Genomic DNA, 19,769 nt, shown 5'->3' on the forward strand with positions numbered 1-19,769 from the left:
CCCCAGAGGGGTGGGCTCTTATCTGTATTTTAATTTTTTGTTATAATGGTAATTAGCATTACATCTTGAATAGTAAATTAAGAAACCCAAAATAGAATTTTAAATTTAAAAAGCTTTTCCATTAGGAATCCAGTTGCATTAATTTTGTGGATGGAAGGTAAGCTAAATTAGCCAAGTTTGTGCATTCATTACCTCGTTCTAATCCTCAACATCACAAATGCAAAAGGCTGTCATTAGATTTGAGAACTGACAGGAACTGGGATTTCACAATATGAATGTTGAAAGATTAATTTGAAAAGATCTCACTAAAAAACACAAAAGGTTATTGCTAACACGGAATATTTTATATTCATAGTCTGTACCTAGTTTTAAAATGCCTATTTACAGTTATCTGGCTTAAAAAGAAATGGTACATTTACAGTACTTGATCAAATTGGAATATTTCTAGGTATCTTGTTTTGATGATAGAGAAGTGTAGGTATCCAATATTATATGATAATATTGGAAATGCTTTTTTTATCAAGAGATATTTGACTTTCAATTATTATATCCAAAGAGAGGTTAAAAATAGAGACAAGAAAGAGAACGGGCTTTTTCACCGTTTTACTTCATAGTATGATGTCAAAAAAGAAAGTTATTCTTTTGCAATATTTCACCCTTTGTGTTTGCCCTGAAAATATTAATGGTGAAGTAGAAATCATAGTGATGAAAGCAGTGTCATACATTTCATGAAAGTATAGTTAATTTTCACCAAACGAGTTGCCAAGCTGGTAGTGGGTAAAAATGTAAATGTTCATCTTTGATCGATGGAATTTTAATGTTGTGAATAGCTGTATGTCTTGATTTATACATCTGTAGCACATTTTAAACATCTGTGTTCAAGATGACCATTTGGGAAAAGATTCATTGGCCTCGCTTAGTTCATGTTGTTTGGTTCTATATACTACATTCAAGTCCCAAATGAGACTTTTCTAAAAAGAAATTTTACACAAATTGCTTACTTTATTATAGACTGCATAACCTAGAATGGCTTTTTAAAAACCAGCATGGGTGATTTCACCATGAGTTTTCAAAGATTATACAATTGTTGAAGAATGAAAATGTATCCATTTCAACAGTGAAAATGAGAATAATTGATATTTAAATGCTACAGTAGCTGAGGCTAATGTTTCTCTTAGAAGCTCTGTTACCACAGGACCCTCACTCTCTATGTTGTCTTTATTAGTTTCTAGGAGATTTTTGCATTTAGAACCTATAGCCTAGCTTTTAAGAAATGCTACTTTAAGGTCATAGACTGGAGTGTAGCATTATTTTTCATCAAACTTGATTAATTTTAACCACAGGTAGCTCAAAAGAACAGCTCAATTAAAACTACCACATACACAGGAAGAAAAGAAATAGATTGCCTGTAGCTTAGCTCTAAAATAGGAAGCCCAAGCTATACTCGAAATAACTTTTATAGGTGACCCTTCTATTTTTAAGACAATTATAGGCTGGGCATGGTGGCTCACACCTGTAATCCCAGCACTTTGGAAGGCCGAGGCGGGCAGATCACCTGAGGTTGGGAGTTCGAGACGAACCTGACCAACATGGAGAAACCCCATCTCTACCAAAAATACAAAATTAGCCAGGTGTAGTGGCACATGCCTGTAATCCCAGCTACTCAGGAGGCTGAGGCAGGAGAATCACTTGAACCCAGGAGGCGGAGGTTGTGGTGAGCCGAGATCGTGCCATTATACTCCAGCCTGGGCAACAAGAGCAAAACTCGGTCTCAAAAAAACAAAAAGAAAAGAAAAGAAAAGAAAATTTTAGTATTACCATTTCTAAAATGTCTAGGCAGCCATTGCTATTAAGAAAGTTGCATTGCTTCTATTTACCTTACAATGTGTTTGCATCTTTCCTAAAAGCACAGGCCTAGAAGTAATTCCAATGGTCCAGGGGGTAGTCCATAGTCTCCCCTTCGAGACCAGAGCTACAGCTGCAGATTTTGCTAACATCAGAACAGTCCGCTAGTTCTTCTTCATTTGCTATTAGTACAGGAATCCCCCCATGGGCTTAAAAGCAGCAGCTTTGTTATAAGAGGATCTTTAAAAAAAAAAAATTACTCTTGAGATCCCTTTCTGCTGGAGATATGTTTATTTTGTAGTCAATAAAAACTTACAGGACCCCCTTCTGAAAATTTTGCTTGGTAACTCATAATTTAAACATTTGTCATGTTTTCCTTTTTAACACTACCCTTTATGTGTATTGAACTCAACCTAGGATGGGGTAGGGAGTGCTGATCCTTTCTTTAATTTTGAGTGGCCTTTTGGAAACACTTACCCCTGGACCAGTAGTATTCAATGTGGTTAACAATCTCCGGTACAGCTTATTACAAGTGCAAAGACTCCTGAGCCCAATACCCCAAATACTAATGTAGTAAGTCTGGGGTGAGACTCAGAATTTTCATTTTTCTTAAGTTCCCCTGCTGGCTAACATGAAGGGTATCTGAGAACCATCCTTTGAGGAGTAAGATGGTCTCTGAGTCCTTGTTTATCTGTTTACACAGAAACTACCTACTGTAACCACCTAAGAATTATGTGATCTAGGCAGTGTTTTCCCAGGTATACTAATGTTAACAGTTGCAGAAGCAAAAGGATAACACTGAGGTTACTTCACACGAATGGATGTTTGATGGATTCTGAGAGTTCTCTGGAGTAGGGAGACCTGGGTGAGTTCCAGGGCCCTGATGCTGATGCTCTGGCATTGTGCAACTTAAATGACTCAGTTTTCTAGTGTGTGAGTGGAGATAATCATCTTTCCCTCCTACCCACATAATTCCAATGCTCTGACAAATGTCGAGGCACTACTTGTAAAAATAATCTAATTTCTACATGATGGTGTAGTTATATAAGTAAAAGTTTTCCAGAACAAAATACCAATTGAAAACCTAGCATTTTTTAATGTTTTATAATTTCCCCCCATTTTAGATGATAGCTTGTAAAACTACTTCCTCAGAGACTTTCCCCATAACTTTCTACTTTACCTTTAACCTGTCGTAATTCATTTCTATAAAGACATTGAGATACCGGATTACATGTCATGTTTCTAAACCACTCTCTAACTGGTGTCCTTGGAAATTTCACATTTCCCACACTGAGAACCTAGGAGATCAACCATATTTGACTCGCCGAAAATAATAACCAGTCTGGGATATGGTATGGGAAAAAAATTAGGTTAAACCACAAAACTCTTCCCAATAATGAGTCAGTGTGTGAGTACCTCTGTGTAAGACCTCATTTAAGAGCAGCAAGAGCTGAGTTGGGGACAGTTCTCAAGCGGTTCTTTGGAATTAGCATTTTTGCAAGGAAGCTTTCTTACCCACCCCCACTAGAGAAACCTCTCTCATTGTTTTACCCACCTCATCCTCTCCAAACATTATGATGCAACTTCACATCATAACAGGATGCTGCAAGAGTCCATGCCCCTTTAACTTCTGCTTTGTCTAAGACCAAGAACACATCTATGGCTGGACAAATTGGGTTTATCATTCATTGCAGTGAGGGAGAACTCATGTCATGGGGACCCATGATGCATCTCAATAAAAGGGTGTTAGAAGGGCTTGGAGGAGGATTGAGATTTTGTGTAGAGGAGAGTTTGGTAAGAGTCCAAGAAAGTGGAGTTGGCTGTAGACTGGGCGCTGTTGGGAAGTGGGGACCATCCTATAACTGTGTATCTTAATAAACTGTGTCTATAGGGAGAGAAGCCCAGAAGGAGACTAAAGCTTTAATTAGTAAAGATGCAGCCATCACTTATATTTCTCAGAAGAGGGGATGTCTGATATTTTGTGGTTTGCCAGTGACTTTGTTTTTTCTGGGCTTAACCGAAATTATGAACTGGCCAGTTTTGACTTACTTCAGTACAGTCACAGAGTGACCTTGTCTGTTGCTGGTGTTCCATGAGATTAGTTATTTGTTCATGAGGAGAACAGATGGCATGGTTTCTTTAACAGCACTGATACCGACTTGTAAATGTCAGGCCAGTTCCCAGATGTCAGAGGCCACTTCTTTTTTAGATTAGATACCTTTGTAGCATAAAATCAGTTTTAGGGCAGTATGATTTTTAATGGTGAACATTTTGGGTTCTCTTTGTAGGTGCTGGTTTTTAAATTAATCTTTAGTTTTGCCATTGTCCATTTATGATCAGTTGACTGATTTCAAAATGCAAGTCCCTAGCATTTAGGAACTTATACATTGGGAACATTTAGGGATTTAGGAAAAGTGGGAAGTGTGAAGAAAGGTTTCTCCCATGAAGCAGTGGGTCAGTAGGGAAATTATAAGGAAGACCAAAGAGAATGAAATGGTTACCAAAGTATACTAATGTGAGAGATACAAAGATGGATGGATGGATGGATGGATGGATGGATGGATGGATGGATGGATGGATGGCAGAGAGAGAGAGAGGATGAAAATGTCATGCTCATCTGAACCTCATTGTTATCACCCCAGGGAAACTGCAGTTATCCTAAATGCCTCTGGTACCAATAACTGACAAAACACATGATTCCTACCATTTAGTTATTTGTCTGTTTGTATGTATGTGCATATGTACATATGTATTGCATCTGTTTGACACATAATACTGAAACTGTAGACTGCCAAAATTATGGTAAAGAGCAGCTAATGTTCCAATAGGCTTTTCTTGCTTCATAGCTAAGGGGAAAATATATGGGATGAAAACTCCAGTAGAAAACTGTGGGCGGCATTTAGTTTTAACACCCACTACCTTTGAAATCTGTCAAAAATCCATTGTCTGCTGTGGTTAGCCTCAGAATCATAAGGTTTAAAGGCTATAAAATGTTCATTTTCATATAAACATAGAATGGATTCAGGATTTGAGGTGATGTATTCCTTTTCCAATAGGTACTTCTGCATATCTACCCAGCAGAGAAGGATCCTATCACAAGAGGTGTGGGAAAACTATACCACAAGGCTGCAGTAACCAAAATGGCATGTTACTGGTACAAAAACAGACACATAGGCCAATGGAACAGGTTAGAGAAGCCAGCAATAAAGCCACACACATACAACCATCTGATCTTTGGCAAAGCCAACAGTAAAAAACAATGGGGAAAGGACTCCCAATTCAATAAATGCTGCTGGGATAACTGACTAGCCATATGCAGAAGATTGAAACTGGACTCCTTCCTCCCACCATACATAAAAATCAACCCAAGATTGATTAAAGATTTAAGTGTAAAACCTAAAATTATAAAAATCCTACAAGAAAACCTTGGAAATAACATTCTGGACATTGGCCCTGGCAAAGACTTCATGATGAAGACTCCAAAAGCAATTGTAACAAAAACAAAAATCGACAAGTGGGACCTAATTAAAGAGTTTCTGCACAGTAAAAGAAACTATCAACAGAGTAAATAGACAACCTACAGAATGGGAGAAAATATTTGCAAACTACGTATCTGACAAAGGTCTAATATCTAGAATCTATAAGGAACTTAAGCAATTCAACAAACTAAAAACAAACAATCCCATTAAAAAGTGGGCAAAAGACATGAACAGACACTTCTCAAATGAAGACAGACAAGCAGCCAACAAACATATGAAAAAATGCTCAACATCATTAATCATCAGAGAAATGCAAATCAAAACCACAATAAGATACCATCTCACACCAGTCAGAGTGGCTATGACTAAAATGTCAAAAAATAACAGATGCTGGCAAAGTTGCAGAGAAAAAAGAACACTTACACACTACTGGTGGGAATGTAAATTAGTTCAGCCACTGTGGAAAGTAATTTTGGAGATTTTTCAAAGAACTTAAAACAGGACCTACAACTTGACCCAGCAAATGCTGTGTGTATACTCAGAGGAACATAAATTGTTCTACCATAAAGACACATGCTCACATATTTTCATCGCAGCACTATTCACAATAGCAAAAACATGGAATTAACCCAAATGCCTTTCAATGGTAGAGTGGATAAAGAAAATACATTCATTACCTGGGTGACAAAATAATTTGTACACCAAACCCCAATGACACACAATTTACCCATGTAACAAACCTGCACATGTACCCCCTAAACCAAAAATAAAAGTTGGATAGAAAAAAGAAAGAGGTGTGAGAAAAGACCCCACTGTGACACATAAGTGGCATAGATAACAGTGGAGATTCACTCACATTTGATGCGTATTACCTAGACAAGGAGGACAATGGCCCCTCTTCCTTTCTGTATTCTTTGTAAAGAGTAGGCCTTCTGAGAGGTTAAACCACCAATCAGAATTTGAAATCTTTAAAGTAATCAATTTACCCGCTATTCATTTTCCTTCTACTTTAAATCTAAAGTTTTGTCACTGCCAATATTTAGAGTCTCTGACATCACTGGGATCAGAATGGAGATACTAGAATCTGTTCTGTGGTATCCTAAATTCACTGAATTAGTATTTATTGTAGGACTCCCATAGGGTGTGAGTCTTTACAAATAAAGGTAGGGAATGCCCTTTATTTGTAACGGCAAGTAAGTTCCTCCTTCTCTTGTCAAGGGGATGTGAAAACCTCCTTGCACATTTTTTCTTTTCTTTTTTTCTCTTTGCAGAATGAGTGTTCTGAGAAGGACAAAACTCTTTTCTGACAACTCTTATAAAACACTTTTGTGTTTGATTCTCCAACGACTAAGAATTGGACACACAATTCTCCATTCATTTCTCAAGTGTCAAGAGAGAATTGAGTTTAAAGGCTCCAATTCCCTTGCAGGTTACACTGTCTATCTAGATGAATTAGTATTCAGCACAGCTTTGGGAAAATCTCAAATGATTTGCAGGTTTGCAAATTGTTCAAACTCATAATGAAATTTCAGGCTGAGGAAATCACTAAACAGTTCATGGCATGAGTTTTTCCCTCTGAGGTCTGGACATCTTAGATCAATTTACTCCTCTACCTTCACTGCCCCATCTATGCCAGACAGCCCAGGGCTGCTTGAGAAATTCACACACACCTGTCACCACTGAGGTTATTCTCCTATCCCCATGTCCTCCCCTGCTCAGCAAAGCAGCCCACTCTCCATCCATTTTCATTCTTCATTTTCTGTTCCTATAGCATGTGTTCCTCTTCTTATCTAGGGCTATGTTCTGAGTCCGGTCCCCCTCTATGCCCTCAAGCAACTCAAACTGGCAATTATTTATATCCTATTGCTTCAATTCTCTCTCTTCTCTAAACTTTTCCCATCAGAATATAAATATTTCAAGTATTCGCCATTAAAATATATATATACAGCTTTACCCAACTTTATGAACCTCCAGCTCTTTCTTTTCTTTGCAGCCAAGCTTTTTGTCCTCTCACTCATTCCTCCTTCCAGTGTATCCTGAATTCCACTTGGAACTGTCCATCAGGATTACCTTCCCAAGGACACAAAGGTCCTCCTTTTGGCCAAATTGAACTGGTGCATTCTAGTCCTTTTCTTGTTTGATTTTTCTGAAGCATTGACATAGTTGACCACCACTTACATCTTGAAACTCTGTATGTCCTTAGCTTCTCTAAACTCCTGTTTTCATTCCTTTTTTGCTTCCCTTCCTTGTGCCGGTCCCTTAAGTGTTAGTATATGCTAGGATCTCATCCTTGGACTCTATTTATTCAGGTCACTGTTCCTGGAAGATAACTCTATAGATTCTCAAATCTATATCTACAGATTTTGGAAGCCATGTGGCCAATGTTACCACTTGGATATCCTGTAGGTATTTAAATTCAACATGTCTGAAGCCAAACTTCTATCTCACCCTTACCACAACCCATCTCTAGGAATAGAAATTATTGTCCAAGTCACTCAAACCTGAAAACTTGGCATTGACTTAGATTTATTTTCCTCATTCACTCTCCCTCATTCAGTCAATTCTTAAGATAATGCCATTTCTACCCTTTAAATGTGGCCTCTCCTTTATTCATTGTCCTGCTGCCTTAGTTAAGGCACTCAAAATTCCTCATTACTGCATTGCTCCCGGTTGTCTTCCCAAAATGTGGCTTCCCGTTCTTTCAAGGCCAACTCTTGAGCATGACATATTGGTATATAAAGGCCTACATGACTTGACACTTGCCAGACTCTCCAGCCTGGTCTCTCATGGGTTTTTCGTGTGGACTTCACTTTGGCCATAGGATCCTGCTGGAAATTATTTAAAATCACCAAATTATTTCACAGTTCCTTATTTCATATGCTATTCCCTTTACTACTTATGTTTTAAGGCTTAGCACAGAGAGCTTCTTAACACGTATTACTCAAGAAATGTTAGCAATCACTATTGTTGTTTTTGTTGTCATGTCTCCCTTTAGTATCTAAGGCTGTTTGGTACTCCTCCTCTGTTTTCATAGTAAACTTAAAACATAGCCTTAATCATACTATATCATAGTTGGCTACTTGTTTTTCTTGTCACCAAATTCTGAATTTTACTTTTCTCACTTACATTACCTTCCTGGACCCTAAAAGCATTTGGGCTTGTTATTTCTGTTTAAAATAACAAAGACCATCAACAAATTTCCAGTGAAATTATAGTTGTGGTGGGGATGATGATGATGATGATAATAGCTACATTTATTGAACTGTATGTCCTAGCCACTTGCTAAATGTTTTTAAATCTTTTCCTTATAATCTTATTAATGATTTCATTTAATGGGTAAGGAAACTAACACTGAGAGAGGTAAGTACTTTGGCCAATTCATATAAGTTATGAGTGGTAGAGCCAGGATTTAAGCACATAGAGTAGTATTCCAGAGACCAAAAAATAAAGAAATCATTATCTATGTCCTGATACTAACCTTATTCTTATTACTTTATGAGAAAGAGAGCCTGGAAAGTCAATTCAAAATATTTGTTACATGTCTACTTTATGTTGGATTGAATTAGGTCTTTGAATAAAACAGCTCTTCTTTGAACTTTATCTCCTAGAAAGGGAAATAAGATATGAACATCCCTAAATAACTAGGCAAAATATTATAAATGCTGAAACATGCAACTGCTATAAAAATGGAAAGAGAGAAAGTTTAAACTGGTTGAGGAAAACTCAGGAAAGTCATCTTGGAGAAGGCAGCATTTGATATGTGCCTGAACAGTTGAGTCCTAATGCGTGAAGATGGCAGAGGGTTGAAGAGTGCATGAGATTTGAAGGGTGCTTGTAAGGAATGGAACAACCACCTCTTATTACTCTGCTTTATGGCAAAGGAGTAAGATGAAGCCAAGAGGCCTTGATAGAGCTTTCTCCCTACAGAGAGGGGAAGAGTATAGTCCCTCATGACTCAGAATTTCTTGGTTGCTGCCATGAAGGCATCTATGGAATCACAAAAGTGAGGCCCAGGAAACTTTAAACTAACCTATGCTTCCTGCCCAGAGTTCAGTCTATTTCCATATATGTGGGTGCCTTCTGTCCATACCTATTTCTGTGTGCAATGTGTTGAGTCTTTTGAGTGGTGGCTTAACAGCCCAGGAGAGAATTGAGCTATACTGAGGCTTCATAGGCTTCATATATGAACACAGTGTGGTTCTATTCTTGAAAAGGTTGCCGGTGTCCTTTTCCAAAACTATAGAGTTGTGCTGCTCCTGTCTAGAAAGCAGCTCAGTGAACTTGACCTTGACCCTTCTGCTGTATGAACTTCTCAGAAGATTGCAGATACTTTTATTCAATAAGTCTATTCCCCCTTTTTTTGTTTAGTCAAGTAGGTAACTATTTTGTGGATATATTTTCTTAGGGCAAATTCCTAATGATAATAGACAACCTGAAGTTGATAGTGGCCAACTCTGTGACATTGCTACTTGATAAATATACCAATCTTAGGATCTCTTCTTTTTGTTTATGAGTACACAAAAATCATTTTGAAATGCCTGACTTGCTAGTTTTTTGATGCCTTACGTATGGAATATGCTTAATAAATTACGTTTGTGATTTAGTATATGTGATTCAGTATATAAATATGCAAGTATGTATGTGATTGTAACCCCCATTTTTTAGTCCTACTCTCTGTCAAGAATAAGAAGCTTAAAGGTCCCTATAACCAACACAGAATTCAATGGCCTCTGTGTAAGTAATGCTGGCAGCTACAACAAGTAATCCCATCTCAGTGGCTTAACAAAACAAACATTTAGTTCTTGCTCATGTTACAGGCCAGTGGGCAACAGTTTGTGGGAGGGGTTTGGGGAGGAATATTGTGCGCCGTGCAGGTATTCAGGTATCCAGACTTCTATCTACTGACCTGGCTGTGCCCTAAGGTCTCAGAGCCTTGAAGTTCTCCACTGGAACCTCTGCAACTGGTTGCCCAGACAAAGAGAGAGAGAGAGAGAGAGAGAAAGAAAGAAAGAACATGGAAATTTACAAGAGAGGTTTCTGGAAGTACCACACATGACTTCTGCCCAAATTCCATTGGCTAGAACAAGTTACAGGTTACATGGCCCTAACTAAGTGCAAGGGGAGCCAGGAAATGTTGCCTTCCTATGTATCCAGGAGGAAAATAAAATGATTTGTTGAACATACAGCATTGTCTCTATCACAGCCTTTATCCCCTTCATTATTCCACTCATTTCTAGTATTTTGAAAGTTTCAAGGTCTCCCCTAACCCTCAGATGTCAAGAGGGCCTCCTAGTAGATTGATGGAGAGAGTTGGGGATACATAAAGAATGAGGTCTTCCCAACTTTTCACTACTCTCTTTTCCCTGGATCATGGTTTTCCGCAGCTGCTTCTCATTTAGTTCAGTTCAAAAACATTAATTGAAATCCTACCATGAACCAAGCACTGTTGTAGGATCTGAGGAGTCAGTGATACACAAGACAGTCTCTGCCCTCAAGATGCTGAGTCTAGTGGGGTCCTCTACTACTGTGGCATGTTCTTTCATCAACTCCAAAAGGCTTTCTCCAGTGCTTTTCCCCCTCCCAAACTTCTGGGTTCTTCAGAGAGAGGTCATACTCCCCTTCCAACTCTAGACAGCAACTCTCAGCAGAAGCCCTGCTGGTCCTTACAGGAATACTCTGTGTTTCCAAAAACCTTCTTTGAACACCCTAGAATTAATTTTGAGGGATAAATCTAGAAAACATAACCCAGAGCCATATTCCTGCTTATTATTAAGGTCCTCTTTAGATTATGTCCTCAAGCATGGCACAAATTCACTGATGTTCTCTGGCACAAGGAAAACTCTCATCCTCTCTGAGTGGATTGGTTGTCTTAATGGTCACAGTACAGGTCATCATACACCTCTGGAGGAAGTCTGTTCTCCAGTATTGAGAAAAATTAGCAGTAGAATCAAATTCCCCTTCACAGGGGAATTTATTCAATTGGGTTCTGGAAACAGCCATTGATATCCCATGATTCCCAAACAGAGACATGCAAATGGAATTCTACAATAGCCTGAGGTTGTATGTGTGTGTGTTCACTCACACCCCCCCACACACATACATAAACACACAGATATGTGTATAAAATTAAATTTAGAAGGCCATTTTGTAGAAGAGACTGACTTAGGCCTGTTAAATAAAAGTTTAATTTAATAAAGCAACCCAGTATTTTTTTCACCAAGTTTTTAAAGCATTCAAGATGCTAAATTTTCCAAGATGAGTTTTCTGGAAGAAGTCCCAAAACTCCCTTCTCTCTTTTTTTTTTTTTTTTTTTTTTTTTTTAGATGAAGTCTCACTCTGTTGCCCACTACCAGGCTGGAGTGCAGTGGCACGATCTCAGCTCACTGCAACATCCACCTCCCAGATTCAAGGGATTCTCCTGCCTCCGCCTCCTGAGTAACTGGGACTACAGGCGCACACCACCAAACCTGGCTAATTTTTGTATTTTTAGTAGAAACAGGGTTTCACCATGTTGGCCAGTCTGGTCTCGAACTCCTGACCTCAGGCGATCCATCCACCTTGGCCTCCCAAAATGCTGGGATTACAGGCATGAGCCACCATGCCCGGCCCCCAAACTCCCTTTCTGATCACATCCTATCAGGCTTAGAAGGGGCAGGTATTTTCTTTTGGTGGGTTCAATTCCACCTTTGTTCATTTTGATTATAGGAAAAATTCTTAAGATATGTGTTGTTTTTTTTTTTCTGACTACGTGGTTTCTCCTAGTGCTAAATTCTCACCATGCTTGAAATGTTGTAGAGCAAAGCAGCTCTAGTTACCCTCAAGAAAAGGATCAAAGAAGGGAAAATATATTAATGAGCACAATAATTCAAAACCTCTTAAAATGCTGTTCCCAAGTGTGCTGGGACTTTCTGGGCATGTCTCTGAGAAATGGATATTTTGGATCTTGCTTTAGCATACACAGGAAACCAATCTCCAGGCAGTTCTTCCTTATAATTTCTTTACAAGTTTCCCCTTAAAGAATTCCTAATGTACCTTCCTCAACAGTAACATAGATTTTTCTAGAGTTAGAAAATTATGAGAAAATAGAGTGAGCGGCTATCTCAAGTGTGTTTACTTGTCTAGTCCCCTGACATTAACTAGCTATGTACCTCTAACACCAAGGCAACCACATTATTGATTTAATGGTAAGCTGTACAGCAGTGAAATCACATTGTTTCTTCATAGACACAGAGAAAGCAGAAGCATAGCTACTGTTGTCAAGGAGGTTAAAATTTAGATGTGAACACTAAAAGTGGGAACCCCAACCGGAACATAAGTTCCACAAGAGGCAGCCTTATTCACTGCTGAATCTCTAGTGCCTTGAGTAGTATCTGGAATATGATACAGTTCTCCAGAATTATTTGTTGAACGAATAGAGATCCAACAGCATAGAGCAATATATCACCAAGTATTAAAACTGTGAGAATGGCAGGAGTTCACTGAGAAAAGTGAAGACTTTATGAAGACAGTGGAGTTGAGCAGAGCCATAGAGCTATAGACTTCCAATAGGTGGAGGAGAGAGGAGTGGGCAAATCAGGCAAAGAGAGATGAGAGAAGTAACACAGGAGGTAATGAGCATGTTGCAGTGGAAAATTGGGCTTGGCTCTGGTCAGAGGAATCACGCAATGGATTAATAGAATCCAGGCAGGTCAGGGATAGGGATAAGGACTTAGACATCCATCTGGTTTTGTGTCCTAGCTTCGTCATTTATTCAATAGCTGAATAAATCACCCCTTTTAGTCTCATTTAATGTCTAAATTTGAGAATAATACATAGAACATATATTTTTAAAATTCAAGAAGAAATTATAGGTTAAAAATGGTAAACTTGAAGAGCTTTTTTAAAAAATGGTATTATCATTGTTATTATTTATGACAACAATGTTCTGGTTGACCTTTTGATTGTGGTTTTCTTAGTGGGAAAATAGCTCATATAATGGCTCCCGCATGTATGCCTGGGAAGAAATATGTTAAAAAATGAAATCTAGTGATTGATTGTTTATTGGATAATTTCAAAATAGTACAAGTGAAAAAATTATTTTAGTACTCCTAAGTATTAGAAATAATTTTACAGTTCAATTTGTGTGATTAAATTATTGTATATTATATACAGTCGTATCACAAAATTGTTATGTGGGAAGTAAAGATCCGTTCAGTCACTGAGTTAGCAAAGGCACTTGATTAGAATAATACTCAACCACATTTGTATTGTCAGGAAATGTTAGAGAAAGCTTTATTGTTGTTAATGACTCTTGGCATATATAATACTCCTCGTCCTTAAAAAACTTGACAAACATTGATTTAAACCTCTTTTCAAATATATTCCAAAACTAAAGTCATTGTTTCTGAGTATGTAATAAAAGATAAGTAAGATTTGGTGGTTCTCACATTAAAAAAACTGTTGAAGAAGCAGAAGTGAAAACTGCATATTCATAGAGTAATGATAGTTTAGGAGATGATAGTGTTGGCTTAAAACAAATTGGGTAGTATGTTCTGCCCACAATTGATCAAATTGTGGTCAATTATATAGACAGATTCAGCAAATATATAGTACTTCTGCAGTACTATATATATATATGATATACTATATATGTAGAAGATACACTCTCTCTCTCTGTCTCTCTCCTTAGAGACTGTGAGTCTAAAGCAGACATCACTAATCAATCACACATTCTTTCCAACTGAGTCTTTTTTTCTTTTCTTTTTTTTTTTTTTTTTTTTTTTTTGCCTTTTGACCAGGAAAAGGAATCCAGCTGAGTTTTGATTTGGCCATTATGTCTCTTTGAGATATAGGGCTCTAAGTAGCCAATACCAGTAGATCAGAGTTGGCACAGGCAAAATGGAACCTACTTACTATCCTAGAATCAAGGATGGTTCTACAAAAGTTTCAAAGAGCCTCTCTTATCATTAATGGCTGCAAATATATAAGGGCATATAATTAATAATACATAAATGCAGGACTTAAATGACAGTAATGTCTCAATTTCCCTTCCCACGTGTTGCTTTCTTCATTCATTTGGCCCTTCATTTTTATTCATTAGATTGGTGGCTCTCTCTCTCTCTCTCTCTCTCTCTCTCTCTCTCTCTCTCCTTCTCTCTCTTTCTCTCTCTCTCTCTTTCTCTCTCTCTCTCTTTCTCTCTCTCTCTATCCTGATAGCTCACCTTATGTTAAGTGCTAAAGAGGAAAGATACAAGACCTGCCTGCTGCTCTGAAGGAGCATGCAATATGGTCAGTTAGGGAGATAAGATCTAGCTGTGAGAACCAGTCACATCCTGCTTCTTTTTAAAATGAATGTGATTACTTGAGTTTTTTGTTTGTTTTGAAAATAAAAATGCACTCAAACTGAAAAAAAGGAAAACGGATGTATTTCTTCCTGGGTTTGCAAAGCCACTTCTGATTTCAAAGAAAGCTGCTCGGTAATTTCTTATGGGCTCAATTCTGAAAGAAGCTCTTAGAAACCAAAGTACCTAATTACTAAGTCACCCCCATCCAACTATCACTACTGTTTGAGTTAAACTGCCTTTTTCCAGAAGTAGAGAGAGGAATAGGGGAGAGGTTCTGTGATGGGAAAAGAATGAGGACCAGAGTGATTGTATGTGTTGCTGTTTCTCGCTATTCAACAGGCAATTGAAGGCGGCTGCTTTACAACATTGGCAATAGTGCCTTTTCACTTACCTTCTTTTACTCGCAGTTTCAAGGATTCAGATTTGGTGTTTTGATTAGGAACATGGTCCAAAAGGCCTGAGTTCAGGTATTAGCTGTGCGATTTCAGCCAAGTTCTTAACCTATCTACATGTCAGTAAAATGACATTACTGACATTTTTCATCTGTAAAATGAGATTAAAAACAGTGTCACTGAGGGAATTATGGTGCACTAAAGCACCCAGCACTACACCCAGACTTTGCATGGGCTGAAAAAATCTTGTCTAGTAATCACTGGTGATGCTTAGTTGACTATATTAGTTTCCTTTTGCCACTGTAAGAAATCACCACAAAGTTAAGATGACTTAAAACAACAACAACAAAAAAGTGTCTCTTTTTACGTTCTAGAGGTCAAAAGTCAGAAATCTGCTTCACTGGGCTAAAAGTTAAGGTGTTAGTAGAGATGGTTTCTTACAGAGTGTCTGAGGGGAGAATCTATTTCCTTGTCTTCTAGTGCCTTGGGGCCCCTTCTTCCATCTTCAAAGTATATCACTCCAATCATCTCTGCTTCCATCATTGCATTGTCTTCTTCTCCAACTACCTCCTGGGTTCCTCTTGTAGGGACCATTATGGTTACATTGGACTCACCCAGATAACTCAGGATAATCACTCATCTTAAAATCCTTAATTTAAGCACACCTGCAAAGTTCCTTTTTGCCATATAAGGAAAAGGTAACACTCATGGGCCCTAGGAATTAGGATGTGGCCAGCCATCTTTGGGGAACATTATTCAACTTAACCACATTGACTAATCAGATTATTCAACATCATTGAGACAGTCTGCTTCACAGTGCTGTAACGCAGAGTGGTGACTGTGAACCTTGAGGCCATGAGGGTTTGAGATGCTAATTAAACAAATCACTTTAGAAAACTAGTATTTTTTAAACTCTAGGGTTATTTCTGTTAACACCCATCTTTCCTTCCACTGCTGTCTTATCTCTACTTGCTCAGGAAGAAAGATGAAATTTGATAAAGCAGAACAGAAGAGCATAATCCTAAAACTCAGATAGACCTGGGTTCATGTTCCAACTTCAACCTGATGGCTAGCTGGGTTACCTTGGGAAAATTACATGATTGCATTGGGTGCATTCCTCAAAAGCATTCCCTGAGACAAAGATTTGAGGCAGAACTTTATCTGAAAGATGATCCCAGGAAAGATGGATGGAAAGTGAGGCAATGAGTCAGAGAATGGAAAGAAGCTAATAAACAGTATATTATCAAGCAGGTTACTCCTGTGGGCCACTGGGTGACCTGTGGGAGGTCACAGGGAGACAGTGTAGAACATCAGAGGTATCCTACCTGTGGAAAAGAAGCTTTCATCATTGGCTGAGGACTGATCCCTGGCACATTATCTTCTGCACTTCCAGGCTGCTCCTGAAGCAGGCTGAGAAAGCCCTGGGGAGACTGCATAGGATGGCCTACCTCTAGTGAGAAACGCTGAGTGCCACACTGGTTGTAAATGGGATACTAGAAAGGCCTCTCTGAATTCAAGGATGATAGTACTCAGCTTGCAGGGATTTTCTAAGAATTAGGGATTTTCTGAGAATCACATACTAAAGCACCTACTAGTATGCATGGCACATAATAATCGCTCAACAAGTGGTAGCTTCTAAATAATGATCATATCAAAGGTTTCCCTTTGGTTTCTGCTTATGAAATTAGTTTGCACATGAGAAGATCACTCGACATTTTTGTGCCCAGTCGTTTTTTAATCTCTAAAATCAGGGAGGAGAGTAAACTAAACCATCCCAAAGTGTATTCTTAGGACTAATAATCTGAGTCGTCATGGCTTAGTTTCTCATGTCCTTTGGCACTATAATTTTGCTCTGGCTTCTATGCTGATGATTGTAAACTGACCTCAGCTGATTTGGTCATGTGTGACTCTTAGGATCTTTTTGGTAAATCATAGTAGCCCCTGGTGAAGTTTTGAGGTAAGAATTGCCTGCTCAACTGACAACTTCACTACTAGGTTATAATGAACAGAAATTCCAGACAAATACTGTCACATATAAAACATCCGTCAAGTAAACATTTATTAGCAAGTAAACACACAGTTACACACACACAATTTATATGACCTGTTTTGTAAACTTGAGCATGTGTCAGCTGTTATTTTTAGCTGCTCTGACCCCCATCTTGCACAAAATATTCCCTGAGGGCCATCACAAAGATTCCATGGTCAGGAATTTGTCACTCTTTGGCTAGCATCAGGGATCTAGAATCCCTCAGTGTTCCTGGCTGGGCATAGGACTATTTAGAGATTTAGCCTAGGTCATCATCCCTGAGGGTGAAGGCTACAGGACTAATTGGATTCTTGTGCCCTTGTGAAGCAGGTGTAGGGAGTGTTTCTAAAAATATTTCTGCCGATCCACATGTAATGAATACTTTTAATTTCACTAATGAGAGCCTTTTTCTAACATTCACTGGTCTACATAACAAACTACCAATTTCATCAACAGAAAATCTGTTTCTGACTTTCAATATGTTAATTAGTAAAGCATTGCTTGTGGGTTGAGATACAGGTAACAAAAATTTGTGGTAGCTAATTGAAAAGACCACCCTGGCATTGTGCTTTCTTGATTAGCATGCAGACAGCTCTCGGGTTATAGCTTAACCTAAGTAATGGCCACGTGGTATCACACAACACATGCTGAAGTTTGGGGATTTTTTTAGATTATAGTAAAATAGACATAAAATTCCACCCAGCCCTTGACAACCACCATTCTACTTTCTGCCTCTGAATTTGACAACTCTGGATACCTCGTCTGAGTGGAATCATACAATATTTGTCCTTTTGTAACTGGCTTATTTCACTTAGCATAATGTCTTCAGGGTTTATCCAGGTTGTAGCATGTGTCAGAATTTCATTTCTTTTTAAGGCTAAATAATATTCCATTGTATGTGTATACCACGTTTTGTCTGGTTTTTTATTCAGCAGTGGACATTTGAGTCGTTTCTACCTTTTGGTTATTGTGAATAATGTTGCTATAAACATTGGTATACAAATAAATACCAAAAGTATTTCGACACAAATTACAGATATAACAATCTGCTCATTTTACTAGGAACCTAAGGAACATGTAAAATATTGCTTAATCCTTAGTATTATTGCAGTTTAGTAAAACACTTGTAGCTTCTTAGTACCTTAGTATATCTAAAAGCATTGGTCACGTGGATCTTCAAAATAAGATTTTAGAAGGAAACAGTTTTAAACTCTTTATTTGTTATCATAAGCCTGATTTCATATTTCATTCCTCAAACAGCTTTTAAAAATATCATTTACCCTATAGTCATTTAATTTCCTATACAGTACTTTCATTTTGCAAAAATCAGTTACATTTCTACAGCTATTTGGTAATTCTGCTTTGTTTCTAGGATGCAGTTGCATAAAACATTATATTCTGTGACCTCAACCTCTTCATCTGTGAATGCTAAAATGTGCCTTCATCTTCCTTTCCATTGGGAGTACTTTACAGAATTTTAATAACTTCCCTCTGTAAGACCATGAATGTGGATAGTATCTGCTCTGAATTCTGATGATGGCCACGAATGAATCAAGTGGATTACATACCAGCAGAGATTGGAGGGCTTGGATTCTGTGCAGGATGGATTGTTTGTTTCCTTAATTTATATGTGAGAATGAATGTGTTTGTAAAATCAGGAAAACCCAGGACCAGGCACTGTTCTTACCTACAAGTATGCTGTCAGAAAGCCCCTGCCCAGACTTCTGGGTATTTCCTTAACATGCTTGGAAAGAAGTGTGTTTCCTGAGTGATGAGTTCCTGGGTTCTGACCCTATCTCTGCAAGTGATAGACTGCAAGTTCTTGGAAAAGTTGACCTTGGACTTTGATCACACATCTATTAACACATTTTTATTGAGCACCTACTATGTGTCAGGCACTCTGCCAGGTGCTTAGGATACCTCAGTGAGGAAACAGTGCTCCCTGCTCTTGCGGCACTGCGTCTAGAGCTGCTCCTTGGGAGCCACTAGCCACATGTGGCTATTTAAATTAAAATATGTTTAAGTTTAGATGAATGAAAATTAGGTAAAATTTAAAATTAAATTCTTCAGTTGCACTAGCCACATTTCAAGTACTAGACATCCAGATGGAGATGTCAGGTAGAGAGTATGATGCTAAGAAAGAGGTGAAGGCTACAGAAATCATTTGAGAATCAACAGCAGGAGAGCCTTGGGCCAGATGGATAGCAAGTGAGTGAGCATAGAGAAGAGAAGAGCCCTGGCAGTTCCCTCATTAAGAGCTTGGGGATAAAAAGAGAGAATCAGCAAAGAGCTGAGAAAGAGAGGCCAGTATAGGAAGAAAACAAAAGAGTGTGGAATACTAGAAGCCAATGAAAAAGCGTATTGAGATAGAGGGAGTGATTCTCGTGTCACATGCTGCAGGAATATAAAGTAAAATGAGGATAGAAAACCAATCATTGGATTTAATATATTGGTGACGTTGACAAGAACAATTCTATTAGAAGGTGAAGAGCAAAAGCCAAACAGGAAAGAACAGAAGGGAAGGAATGGGAGCTACTGACTCTAATAGCAGAAATTTGCTACAAAGGATCTTTTTTTCAAAAAGGCTTAATAGGTAGTGCACCCCTAACATTTATGGGATCCAAGCCAAAATTGAGGCCTATATACAATATTTGTAAATAGGTAAAAGTTATTTATCAAGCTAACAAACTATTAAACAAAT

At 38.2% G+C, this 19,769-nt stretch overlaps 1 protein-coding gene across 5 annotated transcripts in view; it reads left to right on the top strand.

Annotated features, from left to right (window-relative positions):
* The window catches only part of CPQ (carboxypeptidase Q), a 585,190-nt gene that overhangs the window by 439,546 nt on the left and 125,875 nt on the right, over positions 1-19,769 (top strand). The window contains exon 8 of one of the 5 annotated variants that reach the window (XM_054560982.2): positions 4,902-6,115. Coding sequence (XP_054416957.2) covers positions 4,902-5,098 — 197 coding nt within the window. The 3' untranslated portion in view covers positions 5,099-6,115. 5 annotated transcript variants of the gene reach the window in all.

This window comes from Pongo abelii, chromosome 7 (assembly GCF_028885655.2).
Source record: "Pongo abelii isolate AG06213 chromosome 7, NHGRI_mPonAbe1-v2.0_pri, whole genome shotgun sequence".
In the NCBI taxonomy this organism is placed as follows: Eukaryota; Metazoa; Chordata; class Mammalia; order Primates; family Hominidae; genus Pongo; species Pongo abelii.